Source organism: Sphaerodactylus townsendi, linkage group LG02 (genome assembly GCF_021028975.2).
Source record: "Sphaerodactylus townsendi isolate TG3544 linkage group LG02, MPM_Stown_v2.3, whole genome shotgun sequence".
In the NCBI taxonomy this organism is placed as follows: domain Eukaryota; kingdom Metazoa; phylum Chordata; class Lepidosauria; order Squamata; family Sphaerodactylidae; genus Sphaerodactylus; species Sphaerodactylus townsendi.
Window position 1 is genome coordinate 7,690,004 of NC_059426.1, and position 16,524 is coordinate 7,706,527.

At 46.6% G+C, this 16,524-nt stretch overlaps 1 protein-coding gene across 1 annotated transcript in view; it reads left to right on the forward strand.

Annotated features, from left to right (window-relative positions):
- Positions 1 to 16,524, forward strand: part of TMEFF2 (transmembrane protein with EGF like and two follistatin like domains 2) — a 328,663-nt gene that overhangs the window by 35,123 nt on the left and 277,016 nt on the right. The window contains exon 4 of the mRNA XM_048483643.1: positions 12,016 to 12,145. Coding sequence (XP_048339600.1) covers positions 12,016 to 12,145 — 130 coding nt within the window. The remainder of the gene's footprint in view (positions 1 to 12,015; positions 12,146 to 16,524) is intronic.

Below are 16,524 nucleotides of genomic sequence, written 5' to 3' on the forward strand. Positions count from 1 at the left end.
CTTTTATTGTTGATGGAAACCACTCTGAGACTTCGGGAAGGACGGTATATAAATATAACAAATCAATCAATCAATCAATCAATCAATCAATCAATCAATCAATCAATCAATCAATCAATCAATCAACGGTTTGGATGTGGCCAAAATTTTACCCCACAGATAAGAGTGTTGTGTCGTTAATTTTGGTTAGGGGCTCTGAGCAGTACCAGTTCCACCCTCCCAGGGAAGGTTAATTTTCTGACCTTGGAGCTGACAATCACCTTCTCTTCTCCTCCCCAGAATAGTCAAGTCGCAGCTGACCTATGTCAACCTCATAAGGTTTTCAAGAGAAGAGACATTCAGAGGTGGGTTGCTATTGCCTGCCTCCATGTGGGCTGAGAGACTTCTGAGAGAACTGTGACTGGCTCAAGGTCACCCAATAGGCTTCATCTGGAGAGGTGGAAAATCTAACCGGGCTCTTAGGGTCTGTTGCTCTTAACTGCTGTGCTGTGGGCAGAGAGAGGCAGGGAGCAGTGAAAAAACCCAAAGGAAGCTAAACACATGCTGATTTCCTTTGCTTTCTCTGTGAAGAGAGAGGAAAAGTCACAGTTTCCAAGAGTTTAGAAACTCTGGGGATTTCTCTGATCTGAAGGTGAGGCGACTGAAATGTGTGCGTAACTGAGGCCCCTTCCGCACACGCAAAATAATGTGTTTTCAAACCACTTTCACAACTGTTTGCAAGTGGATTTTGCTATTCCGCACAGCTTCCAAGAGCACTGAAAGCAGTTTGAAAAGTGCATTATTCTGCATGTGCGGAATGAGCCTGAGACTCAATCCCGAAAGGAAGGTACACTCAGTTGCAAAGGCATGTGCAAATGGCTGACGTCTGTCATCTGTCTAGGTCTCGGTTTCCTCTCGCCCTTCAAGCATCTCATTGTACCATGAGACATTTTGACATAAAACAGCTAATTGGCAGAACGATTTCCTTCTGGGTCTTCAAACGGAGGTGATCATTTGTAAATAATAATCTCGATCATTGCATTTGTTCTAATTAAACAATGAGGCATATCAGGAGTACAGTAATCATGAGATAATCACATCCCAGGCATAATTACCAGGTACGGGGCACAGCCAAGTATCTCTAATGCCGCCGAGTGTGATTATCTTGCGATAACTGCACCCTGTAGGTAGCCTAATTTTCATTACAAAATGGAATTATTTTTATTAAAATGAACAAAGGGTGGTAGGGAGAAGTTGTCCTCTGATCTCATGACGGAGGCAGGGAAGACTGGTAGCTTGCAACGCTGAGCAGCAATTTCAGGTGGGCTGGAATGGCGTGGATTAATTATCGGCTGCTGCAGGTGCTTATTGCCATGTGACTTTGGCTTGATGAGAAAGGATGGGGGGGGCTTTATTTGTCTGACTCTACATGCCTTTTAGAACAGAGGCTTGGCAGAACTACATAAGGCAGGGAAGATTGACACGTTTATTGCCCAGACAATTGTCCCAACTGTTTGCATGTTCAAATGTCCCACCTACCAGTGTGCTTTAGCTCAGAAAACTGTTTTACAATAAGGGTGACAGATTTGTGTTGTTCCAAGGGTTGCCGTCCTCCAGGTGGGACATGGCGATCTCTTGAAATCACAAGGGATCTCCAAAGGGCAGAGATCAGGGCATGACTGGTGTGGTGGTGAAGAGCAAGTGGATTCTAATCTGGAGAACTGGGTTTGATTCCCCACTCCTCCGCATGAGTGGTGAACTGGGTTTGTTTTTCACTCCTACGCATGCAGTCTGCTGGGTGGTCTTGGACCGGTCTCAGTTCTCTCGGAACTCTCCCAACCTCAACTTCCTCACACAAAGTATTGGCTGTGGGGAAAGAAAGGCGATTGTAAGCCACTTTGGGACTCCTTGAAGGTTGAGAAAAGGGGGGTATGAAAACCAACTCCTTCTCCTCCTCCTTTTTGTGACATTATACCCTGCTGAAACCCCTCCCCTCCTTAAATCCTTCTCAGGTTCTACTACCAAATCACCAGGGATTTCCCAACCCAGAGCTGGCCAACCTAATTATTCCTCTGTAAAGTCTTAGTTGATAGTTCCATGGGAATGTCAACTCAATGCATGGCAGCTGTGAAAAAGGCAGTGGTGCAACTGCACTTGGAGTACTGTGTTCAGTTCTGGTTTCCTCATCTCAAAAAGGATGTCAAAGAGATAGAAAAAGTACAGAAAAGGACAACGAGGATGATTGAGGGACTGGAGCACCTTCCTTATGAGGAGAGGCTGCAGCGTTTGGGACTCTTTAGTTTGGAGAGGAGACGTCTGAGGGGGGATATGATTGAAGTCTATAAAATTAAGCATGGGGTAAAAAATGTTGACAGAGATAAATTTTCTCTCTCTTTCTCACAATACTTAAACCAGGGGGCATTCATTGAAAAAATGCTGGGGGGGGGGGGGGGGAATTAGGACTAATAAAAGGAAACACTTATTCACGCAACGTGTGATTGGTGTTTGGAATATGCTGCCACAGGAGGTGGTGATGGCTTTAAAAGGGGCTTGGTCAGATTTATGGATGAGAAGTCGATCTATGGCTTCCAATCTTGATCTTCCTTGATCTGAGATTGCAAATGCTTTAGCAGACCAGGTGCTCGGGAGCAGCAGCAGCAGCAGAAGGCCCTTGCTTTCACCTCCTGCAGGTGAGCTCCCAAAAGCACCTGGTGGGCCACTGCGAGTAGCAGAGTGCTGGATTAGATGGACTCTGGTCTGATCCAGCAGCCTCTTTCTTACGTTCTTATGTTCTTAGGTATGACATCAGAAAACTTCATCATCCGCTGTTCGTGGGCTCTTAAAGGAACTGCTCAGGTATCCAATCTGACAATGCTAAAAAAAAACTCTTTGCCATCAGAATTGCCAGGATACAGAGCAAACCTGCGCGAAACTGAAGCAGCCAGGCGTTGCAACCCAGTGGGGAAAGGAATGCTAATCTTGCTTCTGCGTGGAATGGTGCAAGGGATTGTCAGCCACCTGGCAGCCCATAATATACGGCAGGTGGGCTGTTTTTGGCTTCATGGGTCACAGGTTTAGCTGGCCTCAAATCAACTATGCCACTGCCAGGAAAACACAGAGGAAGCAGCTTCACTTTTCAGTATTTAAAACCCCTCCCTCCGTTCTTAGCACGTTGGTTAGTGTCATAGTAGAAAATATGGTGGATAAGGACAAATATGTAGAAGGTTAGAAAACTGTCCCTTTGACTTCTGAACATTAAGATCTATTTTACTGTTATTTTGTTTGTTATATAGTTTGATCCCCACCCCCCTGCAACTTACAATGTTGGTGTGTGTTTATCTATATATATAAAAAGCTAACAGTGACTTTGTTAGTCACTCCCTAACGCCGAAACGGCTGGACGGATCGCCCCCAAATTTTCACAGGACATCCCTCCCTGTTGCGGGCAGGTAGTCAATCCTCCAAATCGTCGAAAGTCCATACCTGAACCAGGTAAAACGTCTTTTTCCTGGCACACCAGGCCATGAAGCTGGCTGTGTTTAACTGTCACCCTTAGAATGTTCGTGCAGCCTGTCTGTCTGTGGCCTGAGGGGTTGGTATGCCCTTACAATGTTTGTGCAGATGGCCAGAGATGAGCAGTTAAAACAGTACATAGGTAATACTGGTAGGTAATACGAGTGGAAGTGAAACACATACACACTTTATCGTGTGAGACGTCAGGTGGGGTCCCCCCCCCCCACACATGCAGGTAACTTTCACTCTCTGTGCCTTACCCACTACTACCACACAACACACATACTCTCATCCACATCCAGCTCATCCTCACACACCTCACTCTTCCCTCCCTCATATCCAACCACCAGTTACCCACTTCCTCACCCATATTCGCCACAGCTCTCTTTTACTAAAAGCGAGCTGGAGTTTGCCTTTTTCTTCTAAGAAAATCTACGGGGTGGGGGCGAACCAACACTACCGGCTCCGCTTCTTTTGCACGTGGCCCTTTGAGTACCCAGGGAGCTGGCCTCGATCTGAGTGCCTCACCACCCTGCCTCTGCTGCCTGACTGGGATAGCCTCCTTGCCCCAGTTCTGCCTTACCCAAGCCAGGACTGCGCGTGTCAACCAGCCTCATGGACAGTGAGATTCGCACTCTGGACAGTTCCGTTGTGGAATGGAAAGGGTTACCTTATACTAAAAAAACAAGACACCACCCTATAACAATGTGAATTGAAAAGGGAAAGAGGGATTCCATTTGACCGCCCCCAAAGTCTATGCTGGGGATCATTGGACCTGCATGGACATCTGTGTGGGTTGCGGACTGTGATGAGAAGGACAATTGCCACAGCAACGCGTGGCCGGGCCCCGCTAGTATATGGATAACAATTAGTGAAACCATCATTTTAAAAAAGAGAAAACTACCCTTTTGCGAGGACTTCTTATTTCTTTTTCTGCTGTTTAAACCATAAATGTTCCTGTACTCATCCTTTAAACAGTAAGCTGATCCTGAGACTTTCACAATTGTTTGCAAGTAGATTTTGTCATTCTACACAGCTGCAAAGTGCAGTGAAAGTGCATAGAAAGTGCATTATTTTGCATGTGCAGAAGGGGCCTAAGAGTGGAGGAATCTGGAGAACAGGGTTTTTGTATGTTTAATATTATATTTAAAGAAATATTGTACCATATATACTCGTGTATAAGCCGACCCGTGTATAAGCCGAGGCACCTAATTTTACCGCCAAAACCTGGGAAAACGTATTGACTCACGTATAAGCCGAAGGTGGGAAGCTGGGGTTTGAGGAAACCCAGTAAGCCCGCAAGCAGAGGGAACTCCTTATTTGGGCAGTGACATCAGGGGGAGTCACTGCCCAAATAAGGAGCTCCCTCGGCCTGCTGGCTAGCTGTGCTTTGTCAAACCCAGCTGGCAGGCAGCTCCTTATTTGGGCAGTGACATCAGGGGGAGTCACTGCCCAAATGAGGAGCTCCCTCTGCCTGCTGGCTGGCTGGGCTGGGCTTCCTCAAACCCAGCCGGGAGGCAGAGGGAGTTCCTTATTTGGGCAGTGACTCCCCCTGATGTCACTGCCCAAATAAGGAGCTCCCTCTGCCTCCTGGCTGGGGTTTGAGGAAGCCCAGCCAGCCGGGGTGCCTCCGGGTTCCCCCTTCGCCCTCAGGGGCGGGCAGCAACAAGCGGCTTGCGATTGCTGGTAAGCGGTGACTCGTGTATAAGCCAAGGGGGCATTTTTCAGCCTTAAAACAGGGCTGAAAGAGTCGGCTTATACGCGAGTATATACGGTAATTACTGTAAGATTAGCACTTATACGGCGCTCTCTTAACCCTTTCATTAAATCGGGTATATTCTGTCTCTAATTGTTGGTTGGTAGTTAAGACTGTAGCCATTATAAATGTAGCTAGTTTCCCCTTGCTGGTTGTTGCTTGCAGCGGGCAGGACGCGGAGGCAGTGGCCTGTGGAAACCATAGAGTTTTGGAGGGCAGGTGTACAGCATCACCCCATCACGATGCTGGCACTTCTGGGTTGCACCAGCAAATCCGGTCCTCTCCAGGTCCATCCCCAAATCTCAGGAGGTTTCTCAACTTGCCACCCTAGGCCTAGTGGAGACTTCTAAGAGAATGCAGTTCATTGCAGGGGAATATTCTCTTGCGTACCAACCTCAAAGTACGGTCTTTTGTGGCAGGCTCTTTTACCCTCCTAAGGAGCAGCACTGGCGTAGGAGGTTAAGAGCTTGTGTATCTAATCTGGAGGAACCGGGTTTGATTCCCCGCTCTGCCGCCTGAGCTGTGGAGGCTTATCTGGGGAAATTCAGATTAGCCTGTGCACTCCCACACACGCCAGCTGGGTGACCTTGGGCTAGTCACAGCTTCTCGGAGCTCTCTCAGCCCCACCCACCTCACAGGGTGTTTGTTGTGAGGGGGGAAGGGCAAGGAGATTGTAAGCCCCTTTGAGCCTCCTGCAGGAGAGAAAGGGGGGATATAAATCCAAACTCCTCGTCCTCGTCCTCGTCCTCCTCCTCCTCCTCCTCCTCCTCCTCCTCTTCTTCTTCTTCTTCTTCTTCTTCTTCTTCTTCTTCTTCTTCTTCTTCTTCTTCTTCTTCTTCTTCTTCTTCTTCTTCTTCTTCTTCTTCTTCCACGGACTGACTTGCACTTTTAAATCTCTGTTTTTCTGTTCCGTCTGTAACACCTGCACTCTGATTCTCTTGTCATCGTGTGGGATTTCCCAGACTGCAGAGATCAGTTCTCCTGAAGGGAATGGTGGCTTTCATGGGTGAACGGCGTGGCATCACATCTCTGAGTCCTCCACTCCCCAGACGTTGCTCTCCCCAGCCACCAGTCCCAAATCTCCAGGCATTTCCCAAAATGGGATCGCTAATTCAAGAGGACTCCGAAGGCTTTGAACAGCATAGTGATGCTAAGAGTTGGCTTTGCTGGATTTTCTTTCCCACATAAGTAAAGGAGGAAAACTTGCACTTATCCACTGGGCCTGTTCAGTTGTTGCATAATATCTTCATTAACTTTATTGGCATCCAGTTGTTAAATAATCCTCAGTGAATAGACTATTCGTGTTGCACCCAAAGTGAAAATCATGTATCGCAACAGTCAGGAAGTTCAGTGATGAAATTAGTGTTTAAGAAAGCCAAGGCAATAGGAGAGAGCTGTTGTTTCTCATGGGGGCATAACTTGTTCTTTTTTGTCTCGGTACCATCTTGATCAAAATTAGTTTCAGATTTTCAGATTGAGGCATTACTCATCTATGACATTAGGACATTGAAACTCTTTGTTCAGAATACCTGGTTTTATTCCACACGAAACCTGATCCAAACCTCCAGTAAGAAGAAGAAAAGTTTGGATTTATACTTTGCCTTTCTCTCCTGGAAGAAGAAGAAGAAGAAGAAGAAGAAGAAGAAGAAGAAGAAGAAGAAGAAGAAGAAGAAGAAGAAGAAGAAGAAGAGGAGGATGAGGAGGAGGAGGAGGAGGAGGAGGAGGAGTTTGGATTTATATCCCCCCTTTCTCTCCTGCAGGAGACTCAAAGGGGCTTACAATCTCCTTGCCCTTCCCCCCTCACAACAAACACCCTGTGAGGTGGGTGGGGCTGAGAGAGCTCCGAGAAGCTGTGACTAGCCCAAGGTCACCCAGCTGGCGTGTGTGGGAGTGTACAGGCTAATCTGAATTTTCCAGATAAGCCACCACAGCTCAGGCGGCAGAGCTGGGAATCAAACCCGGTTCCTCCAGATTAGATACACGAGCTCTTAACCTCCTACGCCACTGCTGCTCCTGTGGAAAGTGGAAATACCTTAAGGATTCTCAAGGTAGCTTACAAACTCCTTTCCCCTTCCTCTCCCCACAACAGACACCTTGTGAGGCAGGTGGGGCTGAGAGAGTTCCGAAGAATCGTGACTCCAAAACTCCAATGCAAATGAGTAGATCTATCTAATGGCTTGTATTTTTAAATGGAATATGAGGGCACGTTTTGATTCTCTAGAACACATTTTCATTTTAATGAGAACTGGATTCATTAAATCACTTTAATTAGATCCTCACTAAAAGTGAGTTGTGCTCTCTTTCGGCAATAGGGCTGCCAGTTCCTCCTGGCAACCAGGGGAAAGCAAAGGATCTACTGGCCTGGGGGAGGGGGAGGGGGGGAGGCCTAGCAAGGCATTCTGGTGACCTCACTTCTGGTGCACACTGGAAGTGACCTCATTGTGTTGCCAGTGACTTGGGAATTTCTGGTGCTCAGGCAAAAACTCTATGGTAGAAGCGGTTCTTAACACTTCTGGTGCCCACCAGAGGTACCATTGGCCCTTTCCCCACTTACCCTTGTCGGAGGGTTGCTGCGCGCAATTCCCAGCGCACGCAATTCCTGGTGCGCGCCCCGGCTTCCCCACGACCCCGCGCTCAGTCCTGTGAGTACTTTTATGGCAGCATAAGCTTTTGATGGCCTCAGGTGGGCTTTAATGCATGGAAATTTGTGCCACAGTAGACGTGGTAGCGGCGAAATCATGACAACACTGCAAGAATGACTTATAGGATGTTTATGAAAGCCTACGAGATGACAGTGAAGACACTAAAGAAGCGATTCTGTGCAGCCTCCATTGTGTTCGCAAACTCATGCTCAGCACAGTCATTCAGTGTGATTCAGTTGTTGACATCCCCATCTATGGGATCCCAAAGTAATGATCTCTAGCACTTAGCTGTGAGGCTTTTGCAAGCTTTTTTGTGAATAATGTCTTGTCGCTCCACTGTGATCTCCCACAGGCAATTGACACAGTAAGTGAATTGTAGGCCCCTTGGACATCATCTGGCCCTGTGTTGGACCACTTTTGACCTGCTCTCCATAACCAATGTTGACAGAGTGCTTTCAGCTGTGAGACTCACCACTTGCTCCCTTGACCCATGTCCCTTCTGGTTGGTGAAAGCAAATTGTGAGCCACGACGGGACTTTCTGGTGGAAATGATCAACTGCTCCTTCATGCAGGGAGTCTTCCCAGGGTGGTTGAAAGAGGCTGTGGTCCACCCGCTCTTAAAGAAGTCATAATTAGATCCTGAGGATCTGGCCAACTTCTCCCCAGTTTCAAATCTTGCATTTTTGGGTCACGTGGTTGAGAGAGGTAGTTGAGGAACAGCTGCAGATTGTTCTGAGGGATGTGTAGGTTTTGTCCCCCCTCCAGCTGGTTTCCATCCTGGCCATGGGCTGGAGACTGTGTTGGTTGTCGTCACAGACGAGCTCCAGATGCAGCTGGGTCAAGGCAGGTCAGTCCTGCTCATGTTATTAGTTATCTGGCCATCATTTGACATGGTTGTTTGCTATCTTTTGACCCATCGCCTCATTGACTCTGGAATTCAGGGTACAGCTTTGAAATGGCTGGCCTTGATTCTCATGGACTGGGGACAGCAGGTGATGCATTGATGGGGGGGGGGGAGATGTCTTGGAGGCATCCACTTCTTTGTGGAGTGCATCAGAGGGCTATCCTCTCCCCGATGTTGTTTAACATCTACGTCTGGCCCTTGGCGCAGCTTGTCTGGACTTTGGGGCGGTGTGGTTGTAACCTCTATCTGTGGGTTCTGTGGGGCAGAACTTGGAATGAGTTTGCAACAACAAATTAAAAAAACAAAATGGTTTACTTTCTTAACATATAACATTCAAACATCAACATTTAACATCACACTTCAAGGTCCTGTCCAGGTTTCATTTCAAGTCCTTCTAATTACAGTCTTCTGATATTGCTAAGTCCAATTCTTCTTTGCAAGTGGGTTGGCTCCTGAAGACTCCAAGGGCTTGATGAACAGGATTCAACATGATGAAGGTTTCCAGGAGAACTCTCACCCATTACAACCACAAAAAGAAACCCTTAACAAGGTGTTAAGGGCTTATAGAAATCAAGGTCCGAGTTTGGTAGCCTTGTCTCCTCCAAACCACATGAGCTCTGCAGCCTTCTCCTGCTTAGGGTCTCCACCCCTTTCTGGGTCAACCCATTCTGAGCATGGGGGTTACATGGTCGCCAATATCTGGATGACTCCCAACTGGTTCTGTTGATGGATGACCACCTGGCTGCCGCCCCAGATGTTTTGGCCTAGTCTCTGAAGGCTGTGGCTGGTTTGTTGGAAAAGAGCAGATTAAGGCTAAATCCATCCAAGTCAGAGATCCTGTGGCTGGGTAGGGGCATCTGAAGGGAGGGAGGAAATTTTGCGATGTGGCCCTACATCTAGCCACATCTGTAAAGAGCCTGGGTGTGACCATGGAGTCCACCCTATCTATGGAGGCCCAGTGAGCATCGCCTTTGACCATCTCCGCCAGGCTGGGCAACTGGCCCCCCTACTTATCCCACCCGGACTTTGCCACAGTGATCCATGCGATAGTCACCTCCAGACTAGACTACTAGTCTGGATTGTCATGCCCTTATATAAAAGCATCACACTGGTGCGACCAAGCGACTTTGAGTACTGGTGTTCAGTTCCTTGGTCGCTTTAATGCACATCTCAAAAAAAAGGGATATCAAAGAGATAGAAAAAAGTGCAGAGAAGGGCAACGAGGATGATTGAGGGACTGGAACACCTTCCTTATGAGGAGAGGCTGCAGCGTTTGGGACTCTTTAGTTTGGAGAGGAGACGTCTGAGGGGGGATATGATTGAAGTTTATAAAATTATGCATGGGTAGGAAAAAAATGTCGACAGAGAGAGAGATTTTTCTCTCTCTTCTCACAATACTAGAACCAGGGGGCATACATTGAAAATGCTAGGGGGAAGAATTAGGACTAATAAAAGGAAACACTTCACGCAACGTGTGATTGGTGTTTGGAATATGCTGCCACAGGAGGCGGTGATGGCCACTAACCTGGATAGCTTTAAAAGGGGCTTGGACAGATTTATGGAGGAGAAGTCGATTTATGGCTACCAATCTTGATCCTCTTTGATCTGAGATTGCAAATGCCTTAGCAGACCAGGTGATCGGGAGCAGCAGCAGCAGAAGGCCATTGCTTTCACATCCTGCATGTGAGCTCCCAAAGGCACCTGGTGGGCCACTGCGAGTAGCAGAGTGCTGGACTAGATGGACTTTGGTCTGATCCAGCAGGCTAGTTCTTATGTTCTTATGTTCTTTAACATCACCATCTATGTACGGCTGCTCTGTGTGCTCCCCACAGACTTTGCCCATGCTCAGGCAGGATTTTTATAGGGCTATGTCGGACCTGGGTTGACGTTGGCTTTGTATGGGTTAAGCTAGACTGCCATCTTGGGGTTTTAAATATAATTGTCTTGGGGTTATCTTTTAACTATACTGTTTTAAATACGTTTGTACGCTGCCCTGAGCCAGGCTCTGGCAGGGGAGGGCAGGATATAAATATAATATAATACAGTAAATAGAATGCTAAGCTGCCACTTGTTATGTTGCAACTGTTGGGTTATATTTGAATAACACGCCAGAGTTTGCCAAGTCATGAAAACACGGTATTGAGTGTAGTAAAATCAGTCCTCTCAAGAACTTAATTGCAAAAAAGGAAACTTACGTTTATTCAAGTCCGTTCTGTTCACATTCTCTGGTGCAGTTGAAAGCAAGATAGAAATCCGAATCGAAAGAAGAAGAAGTTTGGATTTATATCCCCCCTTTCTCTCCTGTAGGAGACTCAAAGGGGCTTACAATCTCCTTGCCCTTCCCCCCCCTCACAACAAACACCCTGTGAGGTGGGTGGGGCTGAGAGAGCTCCGAGAAGCTGTGACTAGCCCAAGGTCCCCCAGCTGGTGTAGTGGTTAAGATCAGTTGTACTCTAATCTGGAGGAACTGGGTTTGACTCCCAGCTCTGCTGCCTGAGCTGTGGAGGCTTATCTGGGGAATTCAGATTAGCCTGTATACTCCCACACACACCAGCTGGGTGACCTTGGGCTAGTCACAGCTTCTCAGAGCTCTCTCAGCCCCACCTACCTCACAGGGTGTTTGTTGTGAGGGGGAAGGGCAAGGAGTTTGTAAGCCCCTTTGAGTCTCCTGCAGGAGAGAAAGGGGGGATATAAATCCAACTCTTCTTCTTCCTCCTCCTCCTCTTCTTCTTCTTCTTCTTCTTCTTCTTCTTCTTCTTCTTCTTCTTCTTCTTCTTCTTCTTCTTCTTCTTCTTCTTCTTCTTCTTCTTCTTCTTCTTCTTCAGCCCTAACCCAGTCATTTGGCATCCACCCCTAAACTGTTTCTCTCTGCTGTTTGGATCATAGGTTTGGAAGAATAAATCAAGCCCCCAATTTTAGATCATTCTGGCTACCAGTGGGAGATGAGCAGGCTAGGCCTGCTAGATCTTGGTTGGGATTCGGAGATGGATCCAGGAAAGGGTGGGTTCCTCAGCGGGGTGCAACACTTTAGAGTCCCCCCCTCCAAACCATCCCTTTCTCTGTAATCTGGAGGTTAGCTGTAATCCCAGGGGATCCGCAGATCCCACCTGAAAGCTGGAATGGCGGCTATTTATTTGAAATGGGACTAAGGAGAGATGTGAAACACACCCTCGTCTTGCCTGACGCACTAATCGTATGACTTGTCTCTTTCTCTTTGCTAGTGTAACAGTGACTACGTGCCTGTGTGTGGCTCCAACGGCGATACCTATCAGAACGAATGCTACTTGAGACAGGCGGCTTGCAAGCAACAAAGCGAAATCCTTGTGGTGTCGGAAGGATCGTGTGCCACTGGTACGTGCTGTAGACTGTAGATGCAATCCTGCTAAAACCATGTCTGTGTGCATCGTTTGGGTGGCTGCCATATCAGTCTCAAATGAATAATTGACATGTTGGCACCCAAGTAGTAGCAACTATCACCTCTTTGTTTTTACTCGGCATTATCTTTCAGAACCCAGGAAGGTCTTGCAGCTTCCTAAAAACTTTTGTATTATTATTATTATTATTATTATTATTATTATTATTATTATTATTATTATTATTATTATTATTTTATTATTGTTGTTGTTGTTGTTGTTGTTGTTATTGTTATTATTATCATCATCATCATCATCATCATTATCATTATTATTATTATCATCATTATCATCATCATCATCAACAACAACAACAACAACAACAACAACAACAACAACAACAACAACAACAATAATAATAATAATAATAATAATAATAATAATAATAATAATAATAATAATAATATTTATAAACCGCCTTCCCCTGGAGGGCTCAGGGCGGTGAACAGAACGTATAGATAGAGCACAACATAAAATCAATAATATCAAAATTAATTAAATAAATCATTAAGGAGTGGCTCTATACATGTTAAAAACCAACCCCATTTAAAGTGCAGTGTCCTAATATCAGATATACCGATGGCGTCCTACTAATAAATCCCCTAAGAAAAAAGGGGGATGGGGGGACGGCAGGGTCCACAGATGTTATAGAAAGGGGGGCCCCATCAGCGGCCGGTCTCCCCAAAGGCCCGGTGGAACAGCTCGGTCTTGCAGGCCCTGCGAAATTCATTAAGATCCCGTCTGGCCCGCGTAGCTGGAGGTAGAGCGTTCCACCAGGCAGGGGCCAGAGCTGTAAAGGCTCTGGCCCGGGTGGAGGCCAGCCGCATCATTGAGGGGCCAGGGATCACCAGCAGATTGGCCTCTGCTGACCGCAGGGGCCGATTCGGGACATATGGGGCAAGACGGTCCCGCAGGTACGTATACATTTTGCAATGTTTTGCACTCCCATTTTCCCATTTTGCTGGTGTTGGCTGGGGAAGATGGGGTTTGCAGAGAATATGATGTCACATTCAGGTAGGGATTTCCTTAATTTCTGTGGTAAAGAACATAGAGACACGAGGGCAGGAACCTCAGTGAGAACGTAATGCCATAGTGTCCATCTCTCCAGAAGAACCGATTGATCTCCGTAAGCTGGAGATCAGTTGTCATTCCGGGAGTACCTCAGCGGCTATCTGGAGACTGCCAGCCCCAGACAACAAGAGCGCTTTTTTAAAGACAGGCTAAACAGGCAGTACGTTTGAGAGAGGATAATCTTGTTTGCAACACAGATGGGCAAAAGACTTCTCACGGTCCCCGTCGCCGTGCGATCATCAGGCCATCCCATCCATTTTCAAAGATTTGCTCCTCTGTACAGCACGCGCCATTGCAAAGAAATTGCTCGCCAACTCGTCCTCCGTTTCGGCATGCCTGGGGTGTTTTTAATTGCAATTTGGCCGTTTTGGCGAGTCACTTAAAAGGAAGATTAAAAAAGAGCCTTGGAATGAGGATGGAGGTTTGCAGAGTGAGCCGGATGAACGAGATCTGACGGGAGATAAATTGGGATTCTGATTCTCAGCGTTCCGCCGGAATCCCAATTTGGTGTTTTGCAAGCTCCCCGGCTGCTTCTCTAACAAGGGTGTGACACCGAAGAGCGAACGAAATCTTTGTTGAAACGCGGCTCTTCTCTGCCTGGCTTCATTCATATTCGTCAGACGGGCTTTGAAACACACACTGATCCAGATTTGGAAGATTAAATATCCCCTCAAATTATGGCTTTCCGATCATTTCCAATGTACTTTTCAAATCTGATTAAAGCAGCGTAACAAAGTAATCGTATTGGCCGGTCATTGGCCTTGGGTCAATCTCCATAGCATTTATTCATTCATCCATTTAATGCATTTACCATTCCGTTTCCTACCCAGATTAGAGAGTTCCAAAGAGGGTTGCCATATTGCCTCGTTGGCTAGGTTTTACCCAGTGCCTGACATGTCACCAGTATCAGATGGCTGCCACTAGCTGGCCAGCATTCTCAGTTTGGTGTAGCGGTTAAGCACAATGGACTCTAATCTGGAAAATCAGGTTTGATTCCCTACTCCTTCACATGAGCAGTGAACTCTAATCTGGAGAACTGGGTTCGATTCCCCCTTCCTCCACATGGAGCTCACTGGGTGATCTTGGGCCAGTCACAGTTCTCTCGGAACTTTCTCAGCTCCATCTACCTCGCGAAGTGTCTGTTTTGAAGAGAAGAGGGGAAGGAGTTTGTCAGCCGCTTTGAGACAGTTGAAAAAAGCAGGCTATAAAGCCAAACTCTTCTTCAACATTCTTCTCCATTTAAAAATGAACAAATAAAAATCTACAAGTTTCTAGTCCCTCTAGGTTCAGAGATAGGAGGCAAAATGAATAGCATTCCATCCATTTAAGGTGGGTACAGATTTGTTCTGCCTCCCTTGTATTATACCATAGTTACAATGCTTGAAGGGGGAGGCGGGTTGTGCAACCAGTATAGTACTGTACACAAATTTGCATTTGCTCAGATGTAGCTCATTTGATCAAAAATAGTTCATTTCAGAATAAAGAATCTGCAGTAATCCTAAAAGTTATACATTGGGTTTATGCTGTGAATAGTCTCCGTATATATGGTTGTGGCTAAAGAACACTGTAAAAGAGAGTTATTCCTTTGAGTTTGCTTTGAAAAGTGGAGACTCGGGGGGGGGGGAGTTCCATATATGTGTCAGGGGGAATTGTATCTAGGTGATTGAGATGCATCAAGAACATAAGAACGAGCCTGCTGGATCAGACCAGAGTCCATTTAGTCCAGCACTCTGCTACTCGCAGTGGCCCACCAGGTGCCTGGGAGCTCACATGCAGGATGGGAAAGCAATGGCCTTCTGCTGCTGCTGCTGCTGCTCCTGAGCACCTGGTCTGCTAAGGCATTTGCAATCTCAGATCAAGGAGGATCAAGATGGGTAGCCAGAGATCAACTTCTCCTCCATAAATCTGTCCAAGCCCTTTTTAAAGCTATCCAGGTTAGGGGCCATCACCACCTCCTGTGGCAGCATATTCCAAACACCAATCACACGTTGTGTGAAGAAGTGTTTCCTTTTATTAGTCCTAATTCTTCCCCCCAGCATTCCTAGTTCAATGTAATTGCTACAAGGTATATGTAACCAGTCTGCTATATGTTATCACTTCTGTTCTGGGACATTATTTCCTTGATCTTTGCTTTATGGCTTCACACACTGAGTAGATAACTAGGCACATTAGTCCCTCACACGTTAGTCTCATGGGAACCGGAAGTGTTTCCATTATCCTGTGGATCCCAGGTGGCTCTCTATCTCTATCTATCACTGACCCTGGGGTGCCTTAGCTCTGAACTAATTGCAAAATTGCCAGGTTCATTGGGACTGGATTTATCAAGCTGGCTGCTTCGATGGCTATCAATAAACTTTGCTGATCAACAATAGAGTCCGTTTATTGTTTTAAGGTCCGAGACCTACCAATATGTCACTTTGATCCTTGATTTGGTGGAAAGCATTCTTTTGTACAACTAGTAGTAAAGTTGCTTTTTCACACTTGGAAGATATTCAGTCTTTTGACTGCCAACCATTTACTGTGCAAGTCTGTGTGGAGTACTGCCTTGTGTTACACAGCCAATGTGAGAAGTCATAGCTGTGATTGACAGTTATGGGAAACTCAAGGAAATAATGTACTTTTGTAGTGCTAGGACAGTGATGGCGAACCTATGGCACGGGTGCCAGAGGTGGCACTCGGAGCCCTCTCTGTGGGCACACATGTAGGGGGCGGAAAATCACACACACACACCCCACACACATACATCTTGGCTGGCCTGGGCCACTGAGCACGATGTGCATGCATCGCGATGAGTAGGGAGGACTTGGCTGGCGGGCCTGGTGCCTGTGCTCTGGGTGGCTGCTGCCCGAGGTGGGATCCAGCCGGTTCTCACCAGTTCCCGAGAGTGGGTTACTAATTATTTGTGTGTGCCGAGAGGGGGTTACTAATTGGGTCTGCTTTTCCGTTAGAAATTCCATTAGGTCCAAAAATCATAAAGTCCTGTTGTTTCCTACGTGGCTGGTTAGTGAAGGTAGAAAATGGGATAATTCTCCCTGTTGGGCTGTTTTAAAAACATGTTTTAGTAATATGGTCAAGTTCCTTGTTTAAGGAAAGTATCCTTCTTTTGATTTCTAGAAACAAAATTAAGTATTTGAAAGTATTCAATATTTGACAGGCAGTCAATTAGAGGAGAAGTAGTTGTTTCTGTTGGCAGTAGACCACAGGTGTCAAACTCACGGCCCTCCAGATATTCATGAACTACAATTC